Here is a 21537-nt window from a genome sequence, read left to right on the forward strand (position 1 = left end):
CCTCCCTAAGTGCGTCACTTCCGGCGCGCCGCTGAGGCGGTGGGAAATATGGCGGCGCGCAGTAGGGGCCGTGCGGAAGGAGGAGGAGTGAGGAAAAAAAACGGCGGAGGCCCCTCAGTACCGGGCCTCGGGTGTGTTTTTATTCCTTTCATAAAATCCAGAATGGTTCGGGTGGGAAGGGAGCCCAAAGCTCGTCCATTCCCACCCCCGCCATGGTCAGGGACGCCTTCCGCTACCCCTGGTTGCTCCAAGCCCTGTCCAGCCTGGCCCTGGGCACTTCCAGGGAATTAAGACAAGATCTGAGGCTGTTTCAAATGAGGCTGGTTGCAGCAATCCCAAAGAATCGCCTGGAGGTGATGAAGTGAGTAATTAAAAAAGCACCTAAACCCACGGGACGAGTCCGTCCGGCTCTGCTCGCCACAAAACGCGCGGAGGGGGCGGGCAGCGCCTCTGGCTCGGATCTTTGGTGCCAAAGTGCTCCGGCCCAGAGTTCAGTGACGCGCAGCCTGCCCCGGGCCAGAGCCCGGGCGGTTCTGTCACCTCCGGGTCAGAACCTGCGACCTCCCGGTCTGTGGTGGGGTAGAACTGAGGGTCTGCTGTGCCGGGGCGGGCCAGAGCTGGCGGGATACAGCCGGTGATGTCCCGGGATACAGCCGGTGATGTCCCGGGATACAGCTGGTGATGTCCCGGGATGCAACCGGTGATCTCCCGGGATACCGCCGGCGATCTCCGGGGATACCGCCGGCGATCTCCCGGGATGCAGCCGGCGATCTCCCGGGATACCGCCGGTGATGTCCCGGGATACCGCCGGCGATGTCCCGGGATACCGCCGGCGATCTCCCGGGATGCAGCCGGCGATCTCCCGGGATGCAGCCGGCGATCTCCCGGGATACAGCCGGCGATCTCCCAGTTTGGAGTTTGTGATCTCCCAGGACAGAACTGGCGGCACCCCGGCGGAGCCAGGCCGGGTCTCGAACCCGTGACCTCGCGGTCCCCAGCCCGCCGCGCTGCCCCCGCGCCACCCTGCCCACGGCGCCCCCCGCGCCCCCCCCGCTCCGCGCGCCCTGGGCGTGGCTCAGGGGCAGCGCTGCCGCCTGCGGGGCGGGAGGTCACGCGTTCGAGCCCCGGGGCTGCCCAGCCGGACAGGTTCGGACCTCAGAGCCTGCAGGGAACAGCTCAGAAATTCTAATTATCCACATAATTATTAAATTAAGGGTAATTACTCCAACAGGAAAAACTGGCAGCTGGTGAGTTGGTGTGGCCCTGCAGAGGGGGACGTGGCAAAGTTGAGAGTTCAAAACATCCCTGAGTGATTCCCGAGACCTCAGAGGGGTAAGAAGGGCTCCCCATGGGCTCTGTGTGAGGGATTTATGGGGAAAAAAAGGGGAAAAAAGGAAAAAAGCAGCAAAATAGAAAAGAGAGGGGGCACCTGGAGTTGAACCAGGGACCTCTTGATCTGCAGTCAAATGCTCTGCCACTGAGCTATACCCCCTGGGACACTGCTGGGAAAAACAGCAATAAAATCCATGGAAAAATAGAAAAAATTATATTAAAAAGAGCAGTAAAATCCCTGAAAAAAAATAAGTTAAATAAAAATAAAAATGAGAAAAAAAATCCCTGAAAAAAATTTTTAAAATTTTATAAAAAAGAGCAATAAAATCCCTGAAAAATGTAAAAAAAATTGTAAAAAAGAGAAATAAAATCCCTGAAAAAAATTTTTAAAAACTTTTAAAAAGAGCAGTAAAATCCCTGAAAAATTTGTAAAAAAAGTATTAAAAAGAGCAATAAAATCTCTGAAAGAAAAAATTTTTTAAAAATTATTAAAAGGAGCAATAAAATCCCTGAAAGAAAAAATTTTTAAAAATATATAAAATAGAGCAATAAAATTCCTGAAAAAAATTTAAAAAAAAATATAAAAAAGAGCAATAAAATAATTTCTGCACAGGACAAGGAAAAATGTCTGCAGGCACAGACACCGTGGGTATAAAAAGGGGAAATCTCATTTTTTAATGGAAAAAAAGGAGAAAAGAGAGGGGGCACCTGGAGTTGAACCAGGGACCTCTTGATCTGCAGTCAAATGCTCTCCCACTGAGCTATACCCCCTGGGACAGTGCTGGGAAAAACAGCAATAAAATCCATGGAAAAATAGAAAATATTATATTAAAAAGAGGAATAAAATCCCTGAAAAAAAATAAATTAAAAAAAAATAAAAATGAGAAATAAAATCCCTGAAAAAAATCTAAAAAGGTATTAAAAACAGCAATAAAATCCCTGAAAAAATGTAAAAATAATTGTAAAAAAGAGCAATAAAATCCCTGAAAAAATGTAAGAAAAAAAAACTGTAAAAAACAGCAATAAAATCCCTGAAAAAAAAAATTAAAAAATATATAAAAAAGAGTAATAAAATCCTTGAAAAAAAATTTAAAACATTATAAAAAAGAGCAATAAAATCCCTGAAAGAAAAATTTTTAAAAGTATATAAAATAGAGCAATAAAATCCCTGAAAAAAAATTATAACAAAGAGCAATAAAATCCCTGAAAAAAAATTTAAAAATTATAAGAAACAGCAGTAAAATCCCTGAAAAAATTTTTTAAAAATTATAAAATAGAGTAATAAAATTCCCGAATCCCAGCTCGGGTTTTATTCCCATTACAGGTAAATGTCCCAGGCACATCTGCACAGAAACAAATTCTGTGTCTGGGCTTTGTCACTGCCCCAGAGGTTGGGTTCCTGCAGGATTTGTGTCCTTCAGGGCTCAGATTTTAATCCTGCAGTTTTTAATTCTGCAGGCACAGAAACCGTGGGTATAAAAAAGGGGAAATCTCATTTTTTAATGGAAAAAAAGGAGAAAAGAGAGAGGGGGCACCTGGAGTTGAACCAGGGACCTCTTGATCTGCAGTCAAATGCTCTCCCACTGAGCTATACCCCCTGGGACAGTGCTGGGAAAAACAGAAATAAAATCCATGGAAAAATAGAAAAAATTATATAAAAAAGAGCAGTAAAATCCCTGAAAAAATGTAAAAAAAATTGTAAAAAAGAGAAATAAAATCCCTGAAATTTTTTTTTTTTAAATTATAACAAAGAGCAATAAAATCCCTGAAAAAATTTTTAAAAATTGTAAAAAAAAAGCAATAAAATCCCTGAAAAATGTAAAAAAAATTGTAAAAACGAGCAATAAAATCCCTGAAAAAATGTAAGAAAAAAAAATTGTAAAAAAGAGCAATATAATCCCTGAAAAAAATTTTAAAATTTTATAAAAAAGGGCAATAAAATCCTTGAAAAAAAATCTAAAACATTATAAAAAAGAGCAATAGAATCCCTGAAAGAAAAATTTTTTTAAAATTATAAAAAAAGAGTAATAAAACCCTGAAAAAATTAAAAAAAAAATCATAATCAAGAGCAATATAATCCCTGAAAAAAATTTTAAAAAAATATATAAAAAAGAGCAATAAAATCCCTGAAAAAAAAATTTAAAAATATATAAAAAAGGGCAATAAAATCCTTGAAAAAAAATTTAAAACATTATAACAAAGAGCAATAAAATCCCTGAAAAAAAAGTTAAAAATTATAAAAAACAGCAATAAAATCCCTGAAAAAAATTTTTAAAAATTATAAAAAAGAGCAATAAAATCCCTGAATCCCAGCTCAGGTTTTATTCCCATTACAGGTAAATGTCCCAGGCACATCTGCACAGAAACAAATTCTGTGTCTGGGCTGTGTCACTGCCCCAGAGGTTGGGTTCCTGCAGGATTTGTGTCCTTCAGGGATCGGATTTTAATCCTGGAGCTCCCAGCCCTTGGAAAAAAAGCAATAAAATCCATGAAAAAATGTTTAAAAAATTATAAAAAGAGGAATAAAATCTCTGAAAAAAAATTTAAAAAAAAACCTGAAAAATCCGTGAACAAATTAAAAAAAATTATAAAAAAGAGCAATAAAATCCCTCAAAAAATTAAAAATAATTATAAAAAAGAGCAATAAAATCCCTCAAAAAATTAAAAAAAAATTATAAAAAAGAGCAATAAAAAAATTTCTGCAAGGAACAAGGAAAAATGTCTGTAGGCACAGACACCGTGGGTATAAAAAAGGGGGAATTCTCCTCATTTTTTAATGGAAAAAAGAAGGGAAAGGGGGCACCTGGAGTTGAACCAGGGACCTCTTGATCTGCAGTCAAATGCTCTCCCACTGAGCTATACCCCCTATTAATATGAATATATATTATTAATACTATATATGAGCCATATTAAATTCATTCAAAATGAATTGAAATTTATACAGTTAAATTCAATTTTAAAGACTCAGGTTTTTCTCTCTGTGGGTTGGATCCCTTCACCTGAGAGGCCAAAGGCTGTGCAGGGAGTAAAATGTGATTAATTATGAGAAATGATGGGGATTATGAGAAATGATGGGAATTATGAGAAGTTATGGGAATTATGAGAAATGATGGGGATTGTGAGAAATTGTGGGAATTATGAGAAATGGTGGGAATTATGAGAAATGGTGGGAATTGTGAGAAATGATGGGAATTATGAGAAATGATGGGAATTATGAGAAATGGTGGGAATTATGAGAAATGGTGGGAATTGTGAGAAATGATGGGAATTATGAGAAATGATGGGAATTATGAGAAATGGTGGGAATTATGAGAAATGGTGGGAATTATGAGAAATGGTGGGAATTATGAGAAGTTATGGGAATTTATGAGAAATTCTGGGGATTATGAGAAATTCTGGGGATTATGAGAAGTTATGGGAATTATGAGAAGTTATGGGAATTATGAGAAATTCTGGGGATTATGAGAAATTCTGGGGATTATGAGAAATTCTGGGGATTATGAGAAGTTATGGGAATTATGAGAAATTCTGGGGATTATGAGAAATTCTGGGGATTATGAGAAATTGTGGGAATTATGAGAAATTGTGGGAATTATGAGAAATTCTGGGAGTTATGAGAAGTTATGGGAATTATGAGAAATGATGGGAATTCTGAGAAGTTATGGGAATTCTGAGAATTATGAGAAGTTATGGGAATTATGAGAAATGATGGGAATTATGAGAAGTTACAGGGGTTGTGAGAAGTTATGGGAATTATGTGAAGTTATGGGGATTATGAGAAGTTGTGGGAATTATGAGAAGTTATGGGAATTATAACTGGAGTTCAAGTGGATAAATGATGAAAAAGTGATAAATTCTGGTAGATCTGGTGTTTACAGAGAATTAAAAACAGGAAAAGCGACCCAGGGAGTGGTTACTCAGGTAAAGCACAATCCCTTCACTTCTCCAGCAATCAGGATTTCCTGATTAATTTCTGGATGAATCCAGATTGATTTCTGGATGCTGAACCAACACCCCACACACAGCACGAGCTCAGGGCTCTCCGTGGATTTTTGCTGTGGGGAATTTTTGGGAAAAGGAAGAGGAAAAGAGGGAAAAAAGAGAGAGGGGGCACCTGGAGTTGAACCAGGGACCTCTTGATCTGCAGTCAAATGCTCTGCCACTGAGCTATACCCCCTGGGACAGCTCCTGCACCAGGGAAAATTAAAAATATCAAAAATCCAAACAAAGTTTTGCTGTCTGTGCTTGGATCCCTTTCCTCAACAGCTCCCTGAGCACCTTGAGTTACCTGCCCGAGGTACAGGGAGTTAAATTTTATAAATGATGGTGAAAATTATAATTTCTGGTGATGATCACTGAGAATTAAGGATGGAGAAAAGCCCCAAAATTTCCTCTGTTCCTGGGGTGCTGCAGCTCAGAACCAACACCCCACACACAGCACGAGCTCAGGGCTCTCCGTGGATTTTTCCTGGGGGGAATTTTTGGGAAAAAGGAGAGGAAAAGAGGAAAAAAAGAGAGAGGGGGCACCTGGAGTTGAACCAGGGACCTCTTGATCTGCAGTCAAATGCTCTCCCACTGAGCTATACCCCCTGGGACACTGCTGGGAAAAACAGCAATAAAATCCATGGAAAAATATTAAATAAATATATAAAATATAACAATGAATTCCCTGAAAAATTAAAAAAAATATTAAAAAGAGCAGTAAAATCCCTGAATCCCAGCTCAGGTTTTATTCCCATTACAGGTAAATGTCCCAGGCACATCTGCACAGAAACAAATTCTGTGTCTGGGCTTTGTCACTGCCCCAGAGGTTGGGTTCCTGCAGGATTTGTGTCCTTCAGGGCTCGGATTTTAATCCTGCAGTTTTTAATTCTGCAGGCACAGACACCGTGGGGATAAAAAAGGGGAAATCTCATTTTTTAATGGAAAAAGGGAGAAAAGAGAAGGGGACACCTGGAGTTGAACCAGGGACCTCTTGATCTGCAGTCAAATGCTCTGCCCCTGAGCTATACCCCCTGGGACAGCTCCTGCACCAGGGAAAATTAAAAATATTCATTGGGAAAGAGAGAAGATTTTCTTTCTGTGGGTTGGATCCCTTCATTCAACAGGGGAATGAAGGGATCCCATTCCGTTTTCCAGTCTGGATCCAGTCCCGGTTTTTCCCCCATTCCGTTTTCCAGCCCAGATCCAGTCCCGGTTTTTCCCCCATTCCGTTTTCCAGCCCGGATCCAGTCCATGTTTTTCCCCATTCTGGATCCAGTCCCGGTTTTCCGCCATTCTGGATTCCAGCCCCGATCCAGTCCTGGTTTTCCCCCATTTTCCAGCCCAGTTCCAGTCCTGGTTTTCCCAGTTCCGCTTTCCAGCCCGGATCCAGGCTCAGTTTTCCCCCATTCCGGATTCCAGCCCAGATCTAATCCCGGTTTTCCCAGTTCCATTTTCCAGCCCAGATGCAGTCCCGGTTTTCCCAGTTCAAGATTCCAGTCCTGGTTTTCCCCATTCCATTTTCCAGCCCGGATCCAATCCCAGTTTTCCCAGTTCCGTTTTCCAGCTCAGATCCAATCCCAGTTTTCCCAGTTCCGTTTTCCAGCCCGGATCCAGTCCTGGTTTTCCCCCATTCCGTTTTCCAGCTTGGATCCAGTCCCGGTTTTTCCCACATTCCAGATTCCAGCCTGGATCCAGTCCCGGTTTTCCCCCATTCCAGATTCCAGCCCAGATCCAGTCCTGGTTTTCCCCTATTCCAGATTCCAGCCCAGATCCAGTCCTGGTTTTCCCCCATTTTCCAGCCTGGATCCAATCCCAGTTTTCCCAGTTCCGTTTTCCAGTCTGGATCCAATCCCAGTTTTCCCCATTCCATTTTCCAGCCTGGATCCAGTCCCGGTTGTCCCAGTTCCGTTTTCCAGCCTGGATCCAATCCCGGTTTTCCCCCATTCCAGATTCCAGCCCAGATCCAGTCCTGGTTTTCCCCCATTTTCCAGCCTGGATCCAGTCCTGGTTTTCCCCCATTCCATTTTCCAGCCCAGATCCAATCCCAGTTTTCCCAGTTCCGTTTTCCAGCCTGGATCCAGTCCTGGTTTTCCCCCATTCCAGATTCCAGTTCTGATCCAGTCCCGGTTTTCCCCCATTCCGGATTCCAGCCTGGATCCAGTCCCAGTTTTCCCAGTTCCAATCCCAGTTTTCCCAGTTCCATTTTCCAGCCCGGATCCAGTCCCAGTTTTTCCCATTCTATTTCCCAGCCCAGATCCAATCCCAGTTTTCCCAGTTCTGTTTCCCAGCCCGGATCCAGGCTCAGTTTTTCCCATTACACAGAATTTCTCCCATTTTCAGCACGTCGGGCGCAGGGGGCGCCTCAGGCAGACCCGGATTTCCCTTGAGCAGTTCCTGCGAGTGATTCCTCACCCCGTGAACTTTTCCAGGGCCTCGGAGCTCCCAGCGCAGCTCCCACCCCGCATTCCCTGCCCGGCACAGCCTCCCACACCCCCCAGCAGCTCCCAACCTTCCCCTGCAGGATTTGGGCAGAAGGAAAAGGAGAAAAGAGGGAGCTGAACCTCTTGATCTGCAAATTCTCCCTCCCTGAGCTTCCCATGGGCATTCCCAGCAGGAATCTCCCTGCTAATTACCATCCCAGCAAAGCTCTGCTAATTAATCCCGGGACAAACCCCGAGATCCTCCCCAAAATCTCATCCCTGCCCTCACCAACACCCGCAGACGCTGAGGGGAATCAGCTGCCTTCCTTCCCTCTGGTGAGCCAGCACAGCTCAGGGGGGAAAAACCTGGGAATTCCGGGCTCCCACCACATTTTTGGGGATAAAAAGCTGGAAAAAGGGAGGGGGCACCCGGATTTGAACCGGGGACCTCTTGATCTGCAGTCAAATGCTCTGCCCCTGAGCTATACCCCCACCTGGACAGGTGAGCCAGGTGAGGCTCCTTGTGGCCAGGTGAGGCTCCTGGTGGCCACTGACGTGGCTCTGTCACATTCCAGGACTGGCTGTCACCTCTCTCTGCCCTGCCTGGCACACCCAGCCCTCCCTCAGCCCCACACCAGGGCTCTCACCACGCTCCCGCTGCTGAATTCCCTCTAAAAAACCCCAAATGTGGAAAAAGGAAAGGAAGGTTTGACTTGAAAATGTCACCGTGCCTCTGTTTGGTCTTCAGGGGCTCCAAAGCCACCCCGGTGTCACCTGAGGGCCAGGGAATCACAGCTCCCACTCAAACCCTTCCTTCCTTTGCTCCAGGAACACTGGGAAAACCAAACAGCCCGAGCTCTTCCCTGCCCGCTGTTCCAGAAGGTTCTGAGCTGATCCCGAGCTCTTCCCTGCCCGCTCTGTTCCAGAAGGTTCTGAGCTGATCCCGAGCTCTTCCCTGCCACTGTTCCAGAAGGTTCTGAGCTGATCCCGAGCTCTTCCCTGCCCGCTCTGTTCCAGAAGGTTCTGAGCTGTTCCCGAGCTCTTCCCTGCCACTGTTCCAGAAGGTTCTGAGCTGATCCCGAGCTCTTCCCTGCCACTGTTCCAGAAGGTTCTGAGCTGATCCCGAGCTCTTCCCTGCCCGCTCTGTTCCAGAAGGTTCTGAGCTGATCCCGAGCTCTTCCCTGCCACTGTTCCAGAAGGTTCTGAGCTGTTCCCGAGCTCAGCCCAGCCCGCTCTGTTCCAGAAGGTTCTGAGCTGATCCCGAGCTCTTCCCTGCCACTGTTCCAGAAGGTTCTGAGCTGTTCCCGAGCTCAGCCCAGCCCGCTCTGTTCCAGAAGGTTCTGAGCTGTTCCCGAGCTCTTCCCTGCCCGCTGTTCCAGAAGGTTCTGAGCTGTTCCTGAGCTCTTCCCTGCCCGCTCTGTTCCAGAAGGTTCTGAGCTGTTCCCGAGCTCAGCCCAGCCCGCTCTGTTCCAGAAGGTTCTGAGCTGTTCCTGAGCTCTTCCCTCCCGCTCTGTTCCAGAAGGTTCTGAGCTGATCCTGAGCTCAGCCCGGGCTCTCCAGGTGCTGCTGGCACTGAGCTTTCAGCTCCAGCCACCCCTCAGGTGACAGCAGTGGCGTCCCCGTGTCCCCAGCCAAGGGACATTCCTCATGTCCAGCAGCTCCTGGGACAGCTCAGCCTCAGGCCCCATTTCACTCCTCACACAAGAAGAAAATTCTGGGAATTCTCCAATTCTGAGGTGCCACAGACCCCTCCCAGCTCCCCCCAGACACGGCACCAGTTCAGGTCACTCAAATCTGAGCTGCTCCAGGGATTCTTCAGGGCCCTCCCTGAAAAGCAGAACTGTTAAACCCCCCAATCCCCCTCTCCCAAAAACCCTTCCCAGCACAATCCTGCTCCTCCCTGGTGATAAAAACACCCCGGAATTGGTACAAGGAGATTTATTTAGAGTCCCTGGCCAGGATCAGGCGATGCTGCCGGCGTTGGAGGCGATCCTGGGCCACAGATCCGCACATTCCTTGGCCACAGGGCCTGTGATGGCTGAGCCTGGAAAACAGGGACACCACGGGGTTAGCGCCTCCCCGAGGGGCTGGGATGGAATTCCAGAGAAGCTGTGGCTGCCCCTGGATCCCTGGAAGTGTCCCAGGCCAGGCTGGACAGGGTTTGGAGCACCCTGGGGCAGTGGGAGGTGTCCCTGGGATGAGCTTCCACCCAAACTGTGCTGGAATTCTGCGATTTGGAGCTCACAGGGCAGCACCTCCCACCCCAAATCCCACCTGAGGGGAACCTTGAGTCCTTTCCCCCAGCAGAGCTCAGCCCGGTGGCACTGCCAGCCCCGCTGTGTCCCCAGCAGGACACAATTGCCAGAGGGACACAATTCCCAGTCCCAGTGGGACACGATTCTCAGTCCCACGGGGGGACACGATTCCCAGTCCCAGGGGGACACAATTCCCACTCCCAGGGGGACACAATTCCCACTCCCAGGGGGACACAATTCCCACTCCCAGGGGGACACAATTCCCACTCCCAGGGGGACACAATTCCCACTCCCAGGGGGGGACAAGTCCCAGGTCCTAGCAGGAAACACAATTCCCAGTCCCACGGGGACACGATTCCCAGTCCCAAAGGGACACGACTCCCACTCCCACGGGGACACCATTCCCACTCCCACGGGGACACCATTCCCAGTCCCACGATTCCCACTCCCACGGGGGACACGATTCCCAGTCCCCACAGGGACACAATTCCCAGTCCCACGGAGGGACAATTCCCAGGTCCTAGCAGGAAACACAATTCCCAGTCCCACGGGGACACAACTCCCAGTCCCACAGGGACACGATTCCCAGGTCCTAGCAAGAAACACAATTCCCAGATGGACACAATTCCCAGTTCCACGGGGGGACAATTCCCAGTCCTAAAGGGTCACAACTCCCAGTCCCACGGGGACACGATTCCCAGTCCCAGTGGGACACGGTTCCCAGTCCCAGTGGGACACGGTTCCCAGTCCCAGTGGGACACGGTTCCCAGTCCCAGTGGGACACGATTCCCAGTCCCAGTGGGACACGATTCCCAGTCCCAGTGGGACACGGTTCCCAGTCCCAGTGGGACACGATTCCCAGTCCCAGGGGGACACGATTCCCAGTCCCAGTGGGACACGATTCCCAGTCCCAGTGGGACACGATTCCCAGTCCCAGTGGGACACGATTCCCAGTCCCAGGGGGACACGGTTCCCAGTCCCAGGGGGACACGGTTCCCAGTCCCACGGGGACACGGTTCCCAGTCCCACGGGGACACGGTTCCCAGTCCCACGGGGACACGGTTCCCAGTCCCACGGGGACACGGTTCCCAGTCCCACGGGGACACGGTTCCCAGTCCCACGGGGACACGGTTCCCAGTCCCAGTGGGACACGGTTCCCAGTCCCACGGGGACACGGTTCCCAGTCCCACGGGGACACGGTTCCCAGTCCCACGGGGACACAATTCCCAGTCCCACAGGGACACGATTCCCAGTCCCACAGGGACACGATTCCCAGTCCCACAGGGACACGATTCCCAGTCCCACGGGGACACAATTCCCCCAGGACACCGCCCCAGCCTCACCTTTCATCTCCCCTTTGTTGTTGACGATCACCCCCGCGTTGTCCTCGAAGTACAGGAACACCCCGTCCTTCCTCCGGTACGATTTGCGCTGCCGGATCACCACGGCCGGGTGCACTGCCAGGGAAAGGGCACAGGGGCCCTCAGGATCCCAAAGGAATCCCACAGGATCCCAAAGGAATCCCAAAAGAATCCCTCAGATCCCACAGGATCCCAAAGAAAACCCACAGGATCCCAAAGGAATCCCAAAAGAATCCCTCAGGGATCCCTCTGAATCCCAGAGATCCCAAAGGAATCCCTCAGATCCCACACAGATCCCAAAGGAATCCCTCAGAGATCCCTCAGAATCCCACAGGGATCCCAAAGGAATCCCAAAGGAACCCCTCAGATCCCATACGGATCCCTCAGATCCCACAGGGTCCATCAAATCCCACAGGGATCCCAAAGGAATCCCTCAGATCCCACCGGATCCCAAAGGAATCCCACCCCGCCGTTCCCGAGCGTCCCTGTCCCGCCGCCGATTGAAATCAGCAGCACCGGCAGCTGCCACTTCACCCAAAAGCGGCGCCTTTGCTGTGCCCTTCCACGACAGCTCCCAGAGCCACGGCGGGGCCCAGCGAGTGCTTTAGAGAAGGGTGGGGGAGCCTCTCCTGGGGGCCCCTCTCCCAGGAATCCCGGGATAAGGGTGGGAATCCCGGGATAAGGGTGGGAATCCCGGGATAAGGGTGGGAATCCCGGGATAAGGGTGGGAATCCCGGGATAAGGGTGGGAATCCCGGGATAAGGGTGGGAATCCCGGGATAAGGGTGGGAATCCCGGGATAAGGGTGGGAATCCCGGGATAAGGGTGGGAATCCCAATTCCCGAATCCCTGGGTCCCGAATCCTCGGCTCCCCGATTCCCGCCGAGTCCCTGATTCCCGAATCCCCGGTTCCCCAAATCCTCGGTTCCCTGAATCCCCGGTAACCGCCGAATCCCTGAATCCCCGATTCCCCGGTCCCCGAATTCCCAAATCCCCGGTTCCCTGCATCCCCTGTTCCCGCCGAATCCCCGGTTCCCCGGTTCCTGCCGAGTCCCCGGCTCCCCGGTTCCCGGTGAATCCCCTGGTCCCCCGATCCCCAATTCCCCAATCCCCGGTTCCCCGAATCTCCGAATTCCCTGGTTCCCGAATAATCCCCGGTCCCGCTCACCCTTCTTCCTGAGCTCGGGCTTGCCCTTCTTCACGGTGGCCATCACCATGTCCCCCACGCCGGCCGCGGGCAGCCGGTTCAGGCGGCCCTTGATGCCCTTCACGGAGATGATGTAGAGGTTCTTGGCGCCTGCGGGAGCGGAGCCGCTGTTAGCCCGGGATTCCCGCCGCTATCCCGGGATTCCCGCCGCTATCCCGGGATTCCCGACGTTACCCCGGGATTCCCGGGGAGCACCACCCTTATCCCGGGATTCCGGAGGAGCAGCACCGCCCTTATCCCGGGATTCCCGCCCCTATCCCGGGATTCCCGGGGAGCAGCACCGCCCTCATCCCGGGATTCCCGCCCCTATCCCGGGATTCCCGGAGAGCACCACCTTTATCCCGGGATTCCGGAGGAGCAGCACCGCCCTTATCCCGGGATTCCCGCCGCTATCCCGGGATTCCCGCCGTTATTCCGGGATTCTCACTGCTATCCCGGGATTCCCGCCGCTATCCCGGGACTCCCGCCGCTATCCCGGGACTCCCGCCGCTATCCCGGGACTCCCGCCGCTATCCCGGGACTCCCGGGGAGCAGCACCGAGGGCCCTTCCCCAGGGGCTCCCCCGGTTCCCGGCGCCTCCAGCCCCGCGCTCACCGGTGTTATCGGCGCAGTTGATCACGGCTCCCACCGGGAGCCCCAGCGAGATGCGGAACTTGGCCCCGGACGAACCTCCGCGTCCTGCGGGGCGAGAACAGCGTTAAGGGCCCGCTGCGGCCTCACGGAGCGGCCGCGCCCGGCGCGGAGCCCGCCCCGCCCGAGCCTCACGGGGAGGCCCGCGGCGGCATCACCCGCGCCATCCGCTCCCGCCCGGCCTCAGGCGCCTCTCCGCGGGTCCCCGCCGCGCCGGGGCGGCCGCGGGACCGGCGGATGGCGGCGGATGGAGGCGGATGGCGGCGGAGAGCGGCGCCGGCCTCACCTCGCTTGGACATCTTGGCGCCGGAAGAGGCGGTGGATGTCACGTGACGCTGATGTCACGTGACGCGCCCGCCCCGCCCCACGAGCGCGGCGCCCCCTGGCGGCGGCGGGAAACGCCGCAGCCTCACCGGTACCGGGGAGCACCGGGAGCACCGGGAACGGAAAGAGGAACCGGGGATAATCCGGGCGAGGAAACTTTGGATAGTGGGAGATTAGGGAAAAAAAAAAATAAAACGAAACCACCACAGCAAAACAAGGGGGCACCCGGATTTGAACCGGGGACCTCTTGATCTGCAGTCAAATGCTCTGCCACTGAGCTATACCCCCGCTTCCTCACAGGGGCCGCTGTGCGATTCTTTACCGCTCACTCAGGCCTGCGCAGTCCTCACTCGGAGCGGGGGCTACGCGTGCGTGCAGACGCGACCCTCCCGCCTCAACCCCCCGCCCCCGGAAATACCGACAAAAAGGCAAATAAAGGACAAAAAAAAAATCAAAAGTATTCATTGAGGGGGCACCCGGATTTGAACCAGGGACCTCTTGATCTGCAGTCAAATGCTCTACCACTGAGCTATACCCCCGCCCGCGCCCGCACCCGCCAAAGCCACCTCCACTCCCGCCCCGCACCCAAAGGTCCCCGGTTCGAATCCCGCCGCGCCCTAAACGTAAATATATTTTTTGCGGTTTTTACGCCGTTTTCGGCCCCTTTTTAGGGCGGTTTCAGCCTTCCTGAGGGCGTGCGCTCCGTTCGCACGCGCGTTACGTGTGCGCGCACGCGTCGGCGGCCGCTCCGCCCCCGCCGTCCCTTCCCCTTTTCCCCCACCGCCTCCTCCCCTTCCCGACTATTTAAAGTCGCGACATCGCGGGCGGCGGCTCAGTGGAAGAAGAAGGCGGCGGCGGAGGAGGGTGGGAATAATTATTTTTTTTCCCCTTTTCCACGCGAGTTGGCAGCCATGAACCCCAACTGTGCGCGCTGCGGGAAGATCGTGTACCCCACGGAGAAGGTGAACTGCTTGGATAAGGTGAGTCCCGGAGGGTCGCACGTGGCGAGGGGAACGAGGATTTGGGGTTTTCCCCCCGTAGGATGGGCTGATTCCTCCCTCGCCCCCCATTCCCGGGGGTTTTCCCACCTTATCCCGTTTTTCCGGGGGTCTCCGTTCGCATTCCAGCCCCTCCGCCCCTCCGCGGGCGGCGCTTCCTTATGGACGCGGCGCTTCCCCCCCGCCCTATTCCCGGCACGATTTCCACTCTTCCCACCCCGAACCCCGCTTTTCCCGCCGGGATTTCCACGCCGAATCTCCTCTGTTTGAAACCGCGTTATCCCGGGAGGACATTCCAAGGAATCTGGGTCTTTCCCACCCCCCATTCCCAGGGATTTCTCCACGTTTCCCGCTCCCAACCCCCTTTTCCCGGGGGGATTTCCACGCTGTCCCCTCCTGGTGTCCCGAGGAGGGGACAGGGATGGGCGATCTTTGCCCGGGGCGGCTCCGCCACCATCGCCCTGCTCTTCCTTCCATAGCAAATATTTCTATTTATTCGAATATCTGCGATTCGAAAGCAGCACAGCCGTGCGGAGGCCCAAGGAAAGCAACAGTTAACGCTTCCCTGGAGCCGGGAACCTCATCTGGTTTCCATTATCGAGCTTTTCCCCCTTTTTTTTTGTCCAAATCTTCCATCCCCATTGATCCTTCCCTGTTCCAAACGCTCCGGGGCTGCCTCCCTTAACCTGGAGTCATTTTTTGAATATTTTTCCCCCCTCCAAAGCTCTGGTGGAACACGGAAGGTGATGCTGGCTCTCCATTCCCGCTGCTCTTCCCATGGGATTGATTTTCCTCCTCCCCCTCCTCTCCCAGGCTTCTGGGACAACCAGTTTAGGGACTAAAAAAAAAGAAAAAAAAAAAAGAAAAAGTAACTGGGAAGAACTCTCCTCTCTCTCCCGCGGCATTCCTGAGCTCCGGCAGACCCTGTTGCTCGCATTTTTAAGGGATGAGGCTTTTCCTGAGGCCGGGAAGGGCTCGGGGCTGAACTTTCACCCCGGAGTTTTGAGATTTTGGGGCTGCGAGGGGCCCTGGGAGCCTCCAGGAGCTGCTGGGGCTTGGGGACAAAAGGAAGGAAAAAGGGGTTGGGGACAGCTGGAAAGGAAAAAGGGGATTGTGGATATTTGGAGAGGAAAAGGGGTTGGGGGACAGCTGGAAAAGAAAAAGGGGATTGTGGATATTTGGAGGGGAAAAGGAGTGCTGGGGTTGTGATATTTGGAAGGGAAAAGGGGTTGGGGGATGTGGATAAAAGGAAGAGGAGAGGATTTTTGGGGTTGTGGATATTTGGAAGGGAAAAGGGGTTGGAGGATGTGGATAAAAGGAAGGGGAGAGGGGTTTGGGGATTGTGGATATTTGGAAGGGAAAGGAGATTTGGATATTTGGAAAAGAAAGAGGGGGATTGGGGATAACTGGAAGGGAAAAGGAGTTGGGGGATGTGGATAGAAGGAAGAGGAGAGGGTTTGGGGGTTGTGGATGTGTGGAAAGGAAAGGGAGTTTTAGGCTGGGGATATTTGGAAGGAAGGAGTGCTGGGATTTGGGGATAACTGGAAGGGAAAAGGAGGTTTAGGGGTTGTGGATATGAGGAAGGGAAGGGGGGTTTTGAGTTTTGGATACCTGGAAGGGAAAGGGGATTTGGGGGTAACTGGAAGGGAATGGGGATTTGGGGATAACTGGAAGGGAATGGGGATTTGGGGATAACTGGAAGGGAAAAGGTTTAGGGGTTGTGGATATGAGGAAGGGAAGGGGGGTTTTGAGTTTTGGATATTTGGAAAGGAAAGGGGAATTTGTGGATACCTGGAAGGGGGTTTGGGGGTAACTGGAAGGGAAAGGGGGTTTGGGGGTAACTGGAAGGGAAAGGGGGTTTGGGGATAACTGGAAGGGAAAGGGGGTTTGGGGATAACTGGAAGGGAATGGGGATTTTGGGATAACTGGAAGGGAATGGGGATTTTGGGATAACTGGAAGAGAATGGGGATTTTGGGATGACTGGAAGGGAAAGGGGAATTTGGGGATATTTGGAAGGGAAAGGGGGGTTGGGGGTTGTGGATCTTTGGGAAGGAAGGGGAGTGCTGAGATTGTGGCTGGAAGGGCAGAGGAGCACTGGGGGTGTCTGGAAGGGCCGGGCAGTGCCTGGGAGGGAACCGGGATCCCCGGGATGAGCCCGGAGCTCCCGGAGACGCCGAGCTCCGGCTGGGGGAAGCAGACAGGAGCCCGCAGTCACCATCTTGTCCTCCCCGGGCTCCTCAGCCACTTCCTCTTCCTAAAAACCCTGCCAGGGCCGGCCCGTGGTGCGGCTCACCCCGCCCTGAGCGCCCGCGGCTGCCTTTTCCCGGAGAGCCCGGGGAGCCGTGGGCAGGCGCTTGGGGAGCCCTGGCCCGGATTTTCCCTTTCCTTGGAGTGTGTCCCTGCTTTTCCAGGCTTGGAGAGCCCCTGGCCCTGCTTTTCCTGGCCCTTGGAGAGCCCCTGGCCCAGCTTTTCCAGCCCTTGGAATGTGTCCCTGCTTTTCCAGCCCTTGGAGTGTCTGTCTCTGCTTTTCCAGCCCTTGGAGCTCCTCTGTCCCTGCTTTTCCTGGTCCTTGGAGTGTGTCCCTGCTTTTCCAGGCTTGGAGAGCCCCTGGCCCTGCTTTTCCTGGCCTTTGGAATGTGTCCCTGCTTTTCCAGGCTTGGAGAGCCCCTGGCCCTGCTTTTCCTGGCCCTTGGAATGTGTCCCTGCTTTTCCAGGCTTGGAGAGCCCCTGGCCCTGCTTTTCCTGGCCCTTGGAATGTGTCCCTGCTTTTCCAGGCTTGGAGAGCCCCTGGCCCTGCTTTTCCCAACCCTTGGAATGTGTCCCTGCTTTTCCAGCCCTTGGAATGTGTCCCTGCTTTCCCAACCCTTGGAGTGTCTCTGTCTCTGCTTTTCCAGCCCTTGGAGCTGCTCTGTCCCTGCTTTTCCCAGAGTGTCTCTATCCCAAGAGTTTCCCATTCCTTGGAGCTCCTCTGTCCCTGCTTTTCCAGGCTTGGAGAGCCCCTGGCCCTGCTTTTCCAGCCCTTGTAGCTCCTCTGTCCCTGTTTTTCCAGCCCTTGGAGAGTGTCCCTGCTTTTCCAGGCTTTGGAGCTCCTCTGTCCCTGCTTTTCCTGGCCCTTGGAATGTGTCCCTGTTTTTCCCATTCCTTGGAGAGCCCCTGGCCCTGCTTTTCCAACCTTTGGAGAGTGTCCCTGCTTTTCCAGCCCTTGGAGTGTCTCTGTCTCCGTTTTTCCCAACCCTTGGAGTTGCTCTGTCCCTGCTTTTCCCAACCCTTGGAGCTGTTCTGTCCCTGCTTTTCCCAGAGTGTCTCTATCCCAAGAGTTTCCCATTCCTTGGAGCACCTCTGTCCCTGCTTTTCCCATTCCTTGGAGAGCCCCTGGCCCTGCTTTTCCCAACCTTTGGAGTATGTCCCTGCTTTTCCCATTCCTTGGAACACCTCTGTCCCTGCTTTTCCTGGCTTGGAGAGCCTGTGGCCCTGCTTTTCCCAGAGTATCTATATCCCAAGAGTTTCCCAGCCCTTGAAGCTCTTCTGTCTCTGCTTTTCCAGCCCTTGGAGAGCCCCTGGCCGTGCTTTTCCCATTCCTTGGAACACCTCTGTCCCTGCTTTTCCCATTCCTTGGACTGTGTCTCTGTTTTTCCCAGTCCTTGGAGCGGCTCCCTGCTTTTCCCATTCCTTGGAACACCTCTGTCCCTGCCTTTCCAGCCTTTGGAGCACCTCTGTCCCTGCTTTTCCCAACCCTTGGAGCTCCTCTGTCCCTGCTTTTCCAGCCCTTGGAGTGTGTCCCTGTTTTTCCCATTCCTTGGAGCTCCTCTGTCCCTTCTTTTTCCATTCTTTGGAGTCTCTGTCCTTGCCTTTCCCAGTCCTTGGAGCGTGTCCCTGCCCTTTTCCAGCCCTCGGAGCTGCTCTGTCCCTGCCCTTCCTGAGTCCAAAGGGCGGCCGGGCGGTGTTGGCACACACGGGGCCGTGGTGTTGGCACACACCGGGCGGTGTTGGCACAGGCTGGGCTGTTTTGGCACAGGCAGTGCCGGGAGGGCACAGCCCTGGCACAGACACGGCTGCTTCACCCCCAGAGCCAGGGAAAATCCACTTCCCTTTGGGATTTATGGAAAACTCCCCGTGTGACCGCCTGCCCGGGTGGCTTTGGGGACGTTGCTGTCCCTGCCCCCACGGGGCTCTGGTTTCCGCTGGGGAAGTGACACCGGAGCCGAGGGCTGGGCTGGGCTGGGCTGGGCTGGGCTCCCCAAGTTCCCCCTGAGCTCCCCCAGGCCCTGCCTCCTCCAGCCCAGCCCGGGGGGACCCTCCTGGTGCTGCCCTCAAACCCTGGGGACTCTGAGTTTGCTCCAGATGTGGAGGTGGCTCCAGATGTGGCTTTGCCTGGTGGTGCCCAGATCAGCTGTGGCTCCCCTGGATCCTGTCCCAGGCCAGGCTGGAGCACCCAGGGACAGCGGGAGGTGTCCCTGCCGTGGCAGGGGTGGCACAGGACGGGATTTCGGGTCCCTTCCCACCCAAACCATTCCATGGCTCCACTTTTACACAGGGAGAAATGCACTCGGGACGGGATTTTGGGGAGAAAACTCTGCCTTGTGAGGGTGGTGAGACCCCAGCACAGAGCAGCTGTGGCTCCCCTGGATCCCTGGAAGTGTCCCTGGACGGGGTTTGGAGCACCCAGGGACAGCGGGAGGTGTCCCTGCCATGGCAGGGGTGGCACAGGACGGGATTTCAGGTCCCTCCCCACCCAAACCATTCCATGATGCCCCTTCCCAGATCCACGGAGCGTTGCTCCACTTCTACCGATGAACAAATGGAGTCAGGAAGGGATTTTGGGAGGGAATTCCTCCCTGTGAGGGTGCTCAGACCCTGGCACAGAGCAGCTGTGGCTGCCCCTGGGTCCCTGGAAGTGTCCCTGGGTCCCTGGCGGTGTCCCTGGGTCCCTGGAAGTGTCCCTGGACGGGGTTTGGAGCACCCTGGGGTGGTGGGAGGTGTCCCTGGTGGGATTCCAGGTCCTTCCATCCCAAATCATTTTCCAGTGAGGTTTGATTGGTCAGGAAAGCTCCCAAAATGCGTTTGGAACCCGTCCTCCTTCTCCAGGGCGAGCAGAGCGTTCCTGGGAGCCGAAATAACTCCGGGTCCCCTGTGCCCGGCCCTGCCCCGGCCTCCTTTCGGCGCCGCCTCCGATTCTGGGGGCCAGCGCTGGTCCTGTCCCCGCTGGAGGGACACAGAGGGCAGGGAAAGGGGCTGGGGGGCACCCCAGGGCCCTGAAGGGGCAGAGGAGGGGTTTGGGGGTACCCCAAGGCCCTGGAGGGGCAGGAAAGGGGTTTGGGGGCACCCTGACCCCCTGGAGGGGCAGGAAAAGGGGTTTGGGGGCACCCCAGGGTCCTGGAGGGGCAGGGAAAGGGGCTCAGGGCACCCCAGAGCCCTGGAGGGGCAGGGAAGGGGCTCAGGGGCACCCCAGGATCCTGGAGGGGCAGGAAAAGGGTTTAGGGGTACCCTGACCCCCTGGAGGGCAGGGGAAGGGGCTCAGGGGCACCCCAGGGTCCTGCAGGGCAGAGAAAGGGGTTCAGGGGGCCTGGAGGGCAGGGAAGGGGGTTTGGGGGCACCCCAGGGTGCTGGAGGGGCAGAGAAGGGTCTCGGGGGCACCCTGACCCCCTGGAGGGCAGGGAAATGGGTTTGGGGGCACCCCAGGGTGCTGGAGGGTAGGAAAGGGGCTGGGGGGCACCCCAGGGTCTTGGAGGGGCAGTTCCTGCTGTTCCTGCTCCCAGAGCTGGGATTGGGATTTGTTCCCTCCTGGATCACAGGGATCTGCTGCTTGTCCCAGATTTGGGGTTGGAGTTGTTTTCCTTCTGGATCACAGGGATCTGCTGCAGTTCCTGGTTCTGGAATTGGGATTCTTTCCCTGTTGGATCACAGGGATCTGCTGCTGTTCCCAGATTTGGGATCAGTGTTGTTTCCCTGCTGGATCACAGGGATCTGCTGCTTTTCCTGGATGTGGGGCTGGGGTTGTTTTCCTCCTGGATCACAGGGACCTGCTGCAGTTCCCAGATTTGGGATTAAAGCTCTTTCCCTGCTGGATCACAGGGATCTGCTGCAGTTCTTGGTTCTGGAATTGGGATTTGTTCCCTCCTGGATCACAGGGATCTGCTGCTTGTCCCAGATTTGGGATTGGAGTTGTTTTCCTGCTGGATCACAGGGATCTGCTGCAGTTCCTGGTTCTGGAATTGGGATTTTTTTCCCTCCTGGATCACAGGGATCTACTGCAGTTCCCAGATTTGGGATTAGTGTTGCTTCCCTGCTGGATCACAGGGATCTGCCGCTTTTCCTGGATGTGGGGCTGGGGTTGTTTTCCTCCTGGATCACAGGGATCTGGTGCTGTTCCCAGATTTGGGGTGGGGAATTTGTTCCCTGCTGGATCACAGGGATCTGCTGCTTGTTCCAGATTTGGGGTTGGGGTTGTTTTCCTTCTGGATCACAGGGATCTGGTGCAGTTCTTGGTTCTGGAATTGGGATTCTTTCCCTGCTGGATCACAGGGATCTGCTGCTTTTCCTGGATTTGAGGTCGGGGTTGTTCCCTCCTGGATCGGAGGGATCTGCTGCAGTTCCCAGATTTGGGGTTGGGGTTGTTTTCCTTCTGGATCACAGGGATCTGCTGCAGTTCTTGGATTTGGGATTGGGGTCATTTCCAGGCTGGATCACAGGGATCTGCCGCTTTTCCTGGATTTGGGATTGCAATTCTTTCCCTCCTGGATCAGAGGGATCTACAGCTATTCTTGATTCTGGAATTGGGATTCTTTCCCTGTTGGATCACAGGGATCTGCTGCAGTTCCCAGATTTGGGATTGAAGCTCTTTCCCTGCTGGATCACAGGGATCTGCTGCAGTTCTTGGTTCTGGAATTGGGATTCTTTCCCTGCTGGATCACAGGGATCTGCTGCAGTTCCCAGATCTGGGATTCAGCTGTTGATCCACCCTGGGAAGGGCTGGAGGAGCCAAAAACCCCGGGCTGGGCACAGGGGAGGAACAAATTCATCGCTGAG

At 53.5% G+C, this 21537-nt stretch overlaps 2 protein-coding genes, 1 long non-coding RNA gene and 10 other non-coding genes across 15 annotated transcripts in view; 2 read left to right on the forward strand and 11 right to left on the reverse strand.

The window, feature by feature from the left end:
- Window positions 1-21: 21 nt before the first annotated feature.
- Window positions 22-3058, forward strand: LOC134553708 (uncharacterized). Its single transcript, XR_010081151.1, has 2 exons — window positions 22-131; window positions 1232-3058. It is a non-coding gene; the product is annotated as an uncharacterized LOC134553708 (long non-coding RNA).
- Window positions 1421-1492, reverse strand: TRNAC-GCA (transfer RNA cysteine (anticodon GCA)). The gene has a single exon. It is a non-coding gene; the product is annotated as a tRNA-Cys (tRNA).
- Window positions 2032-2103, reverse strand: TRNAC-GCA (transfer RNA cysteine (anticodon GCA)). Its single transcript has one exon. It is a non-coding gene; the product is annotated as a tRNA-Cys (tRNA).
- Window positions 2859-2930, reverse strand: TRNAC-GCA (transfer RNA cysteine (anticodon GCA)). The gene has a single exon. It is a non-coding gene; the product is annotated as a tRNA-Cys (tRNA).
- Window positions 3059-4126: 1068 nt separating the features above from the next.
- TRNAC-GCA (transfer RNA cysteine (anticodon GCA)) lies at window positions 4127-4198 on the reverse strand. The gene has a single exon. It is a non-coding gene; the product is annotated as a tRNA-Cys (tRNA).
- Window positions 4199-5437: 1239 nt separating this feature from the next.
- Window positions 5438-5509, reverse strand: TRNAC-GCA (transfer RNA cysteine (anticodon GCA)). The gene has a single exon. It is a non-coding gene; the product is annotated as a tRNA-Cys (tRNA).
- A 341-nt stretch (window positions 5510-5850) lies between these two features.
- On the reverse strand, window positions 5851-5922 carry TRNAC-GCA (transfer RNA cysteine (anticodon GCA)). The gene has a single exon. It is a non-coding gene; the product is annotated as a tRNA-Cys (tRNA).
- Window positions 5923-6276: 354 nt separating this feature from the next.
- Window positions 6277-6348, reverse strand: TRNAC-GCA (transfer RNA cysteine (anticodon GCA)). The gene has a single exon. It is a non-coding gene; the product is annotated as a tRNA-Cys (tRNA).
- A 1808-nt stretch (window positions 6349-8156) lies between these two features.
- Window positions 8157-8228, reverse strand: TRNAC-GCA (transfer RNA cysteine (anticodon GCA)). The gene has a single exon. It is a non-coding gene; the product is annotated as a tRNA-Cys (tRNA).
- A 1431-nt stretch (window positions 8229-9659) lies between these two features.
- RPL23 (ribosomal protein L23) lies at window positions 9660-13549 on the reverse strand. Its single transcript, XM_063403731.1, has 5 exons — window positions 13475-13549; window positions 13153-13236; window positions 12520-12648; window positions 11335-11448; window positions 9660-9780 (listed from the first exon to the last, which is right to left on the reverse strand). Exons 1-5 carry the CDS (start codon window positions 13485-13487, stop codon window positions 9698-9700), a joined length of 423 nt encoding a protein of 140 aa, XP_063259801.1. The 5' UTR covers window positions 13488-13549; the 3' UTR covers window positions 9660-9697.
- Window positions 13550-13728: 179 nt separating this feature from the next.
- TRNAC-GCA (transfer RNA cysteine (anticodon GCA)) lies at window positions 13729-13800 on the reverse strand. Its single transcript has one exon. It is a non-coding gene; the product is annotated as a tRNA-Cys (tRNA).
- Window positions 13801-13979: 179 nt separating this feature from the next.
- TRNAC-GCA (transfer RNA cysteine (anticodon GCA)) lies at window positions 13980-14051 on the reverse strand. The gene has a single exon. It is a non-coding gene; the product is annotated as a tRNA-Cys (tRNA).
- A 277-nt stretch (window positions 14052-14328) lies between these two features.
- Window positions 14329-21537, forward strand: part of LASP1 (LIM and SH3 protein 1) — a 42366-nt gene continuing 35157 nt past the window's right edge. For all 3 annotated transcript variants that reach the window (XR_010081152.1, XR_010081153.1, XM_063403730.1), the window contains exon 1: window positions 14329-14492. Coding sequence is in view for 1 of the 3 variants with exons in the window: in XM_063403730.1 (XP_063259800.1) it covers window positions 14424-14492 (69 nt within the window). In the remaining 2 variants the exon portion in view is untranslated. The remainder of the gene's footprint in view (window positions 14493-21537) is intronic.

The sequence above is a fragment of the Prinia subflava genome, chromosome 8 (assembly GCF_021018805.1).
Source record: "Prinia subflava isolate CZ2003 ecotype Zambia chromosome 8, Cam_Psub_1.2, whole genome shotgun sequence".
Classification (NCBI taxonomy): domain Eukaryota; kingdom Metazoa; phylum Chordata; class Aves; order Passeriformes; family Cisticolidae; genus Prinia; species Prinia subflava.

Excerpts from the sequence above, each read along its gene's own strand:
- RPL23 (XM_063403731.1), bottom strand. Across the intron at positions 12,649-13,152 it reads CAACTGCGCCGATAACACCG|GCGCCAAGAACCTCTACATC; the intron begins GTGAGCGCGGGG and ends CCGCTCCCGCAG. Across the intron at positions 11,449-12,519 it reads GCCCGAGCTCAGGAAGAAGG|TGCACCCGGCCGTGGTGATC; the intron begins GTGAGCGGGACC and ends TTTCCCTGGCAG.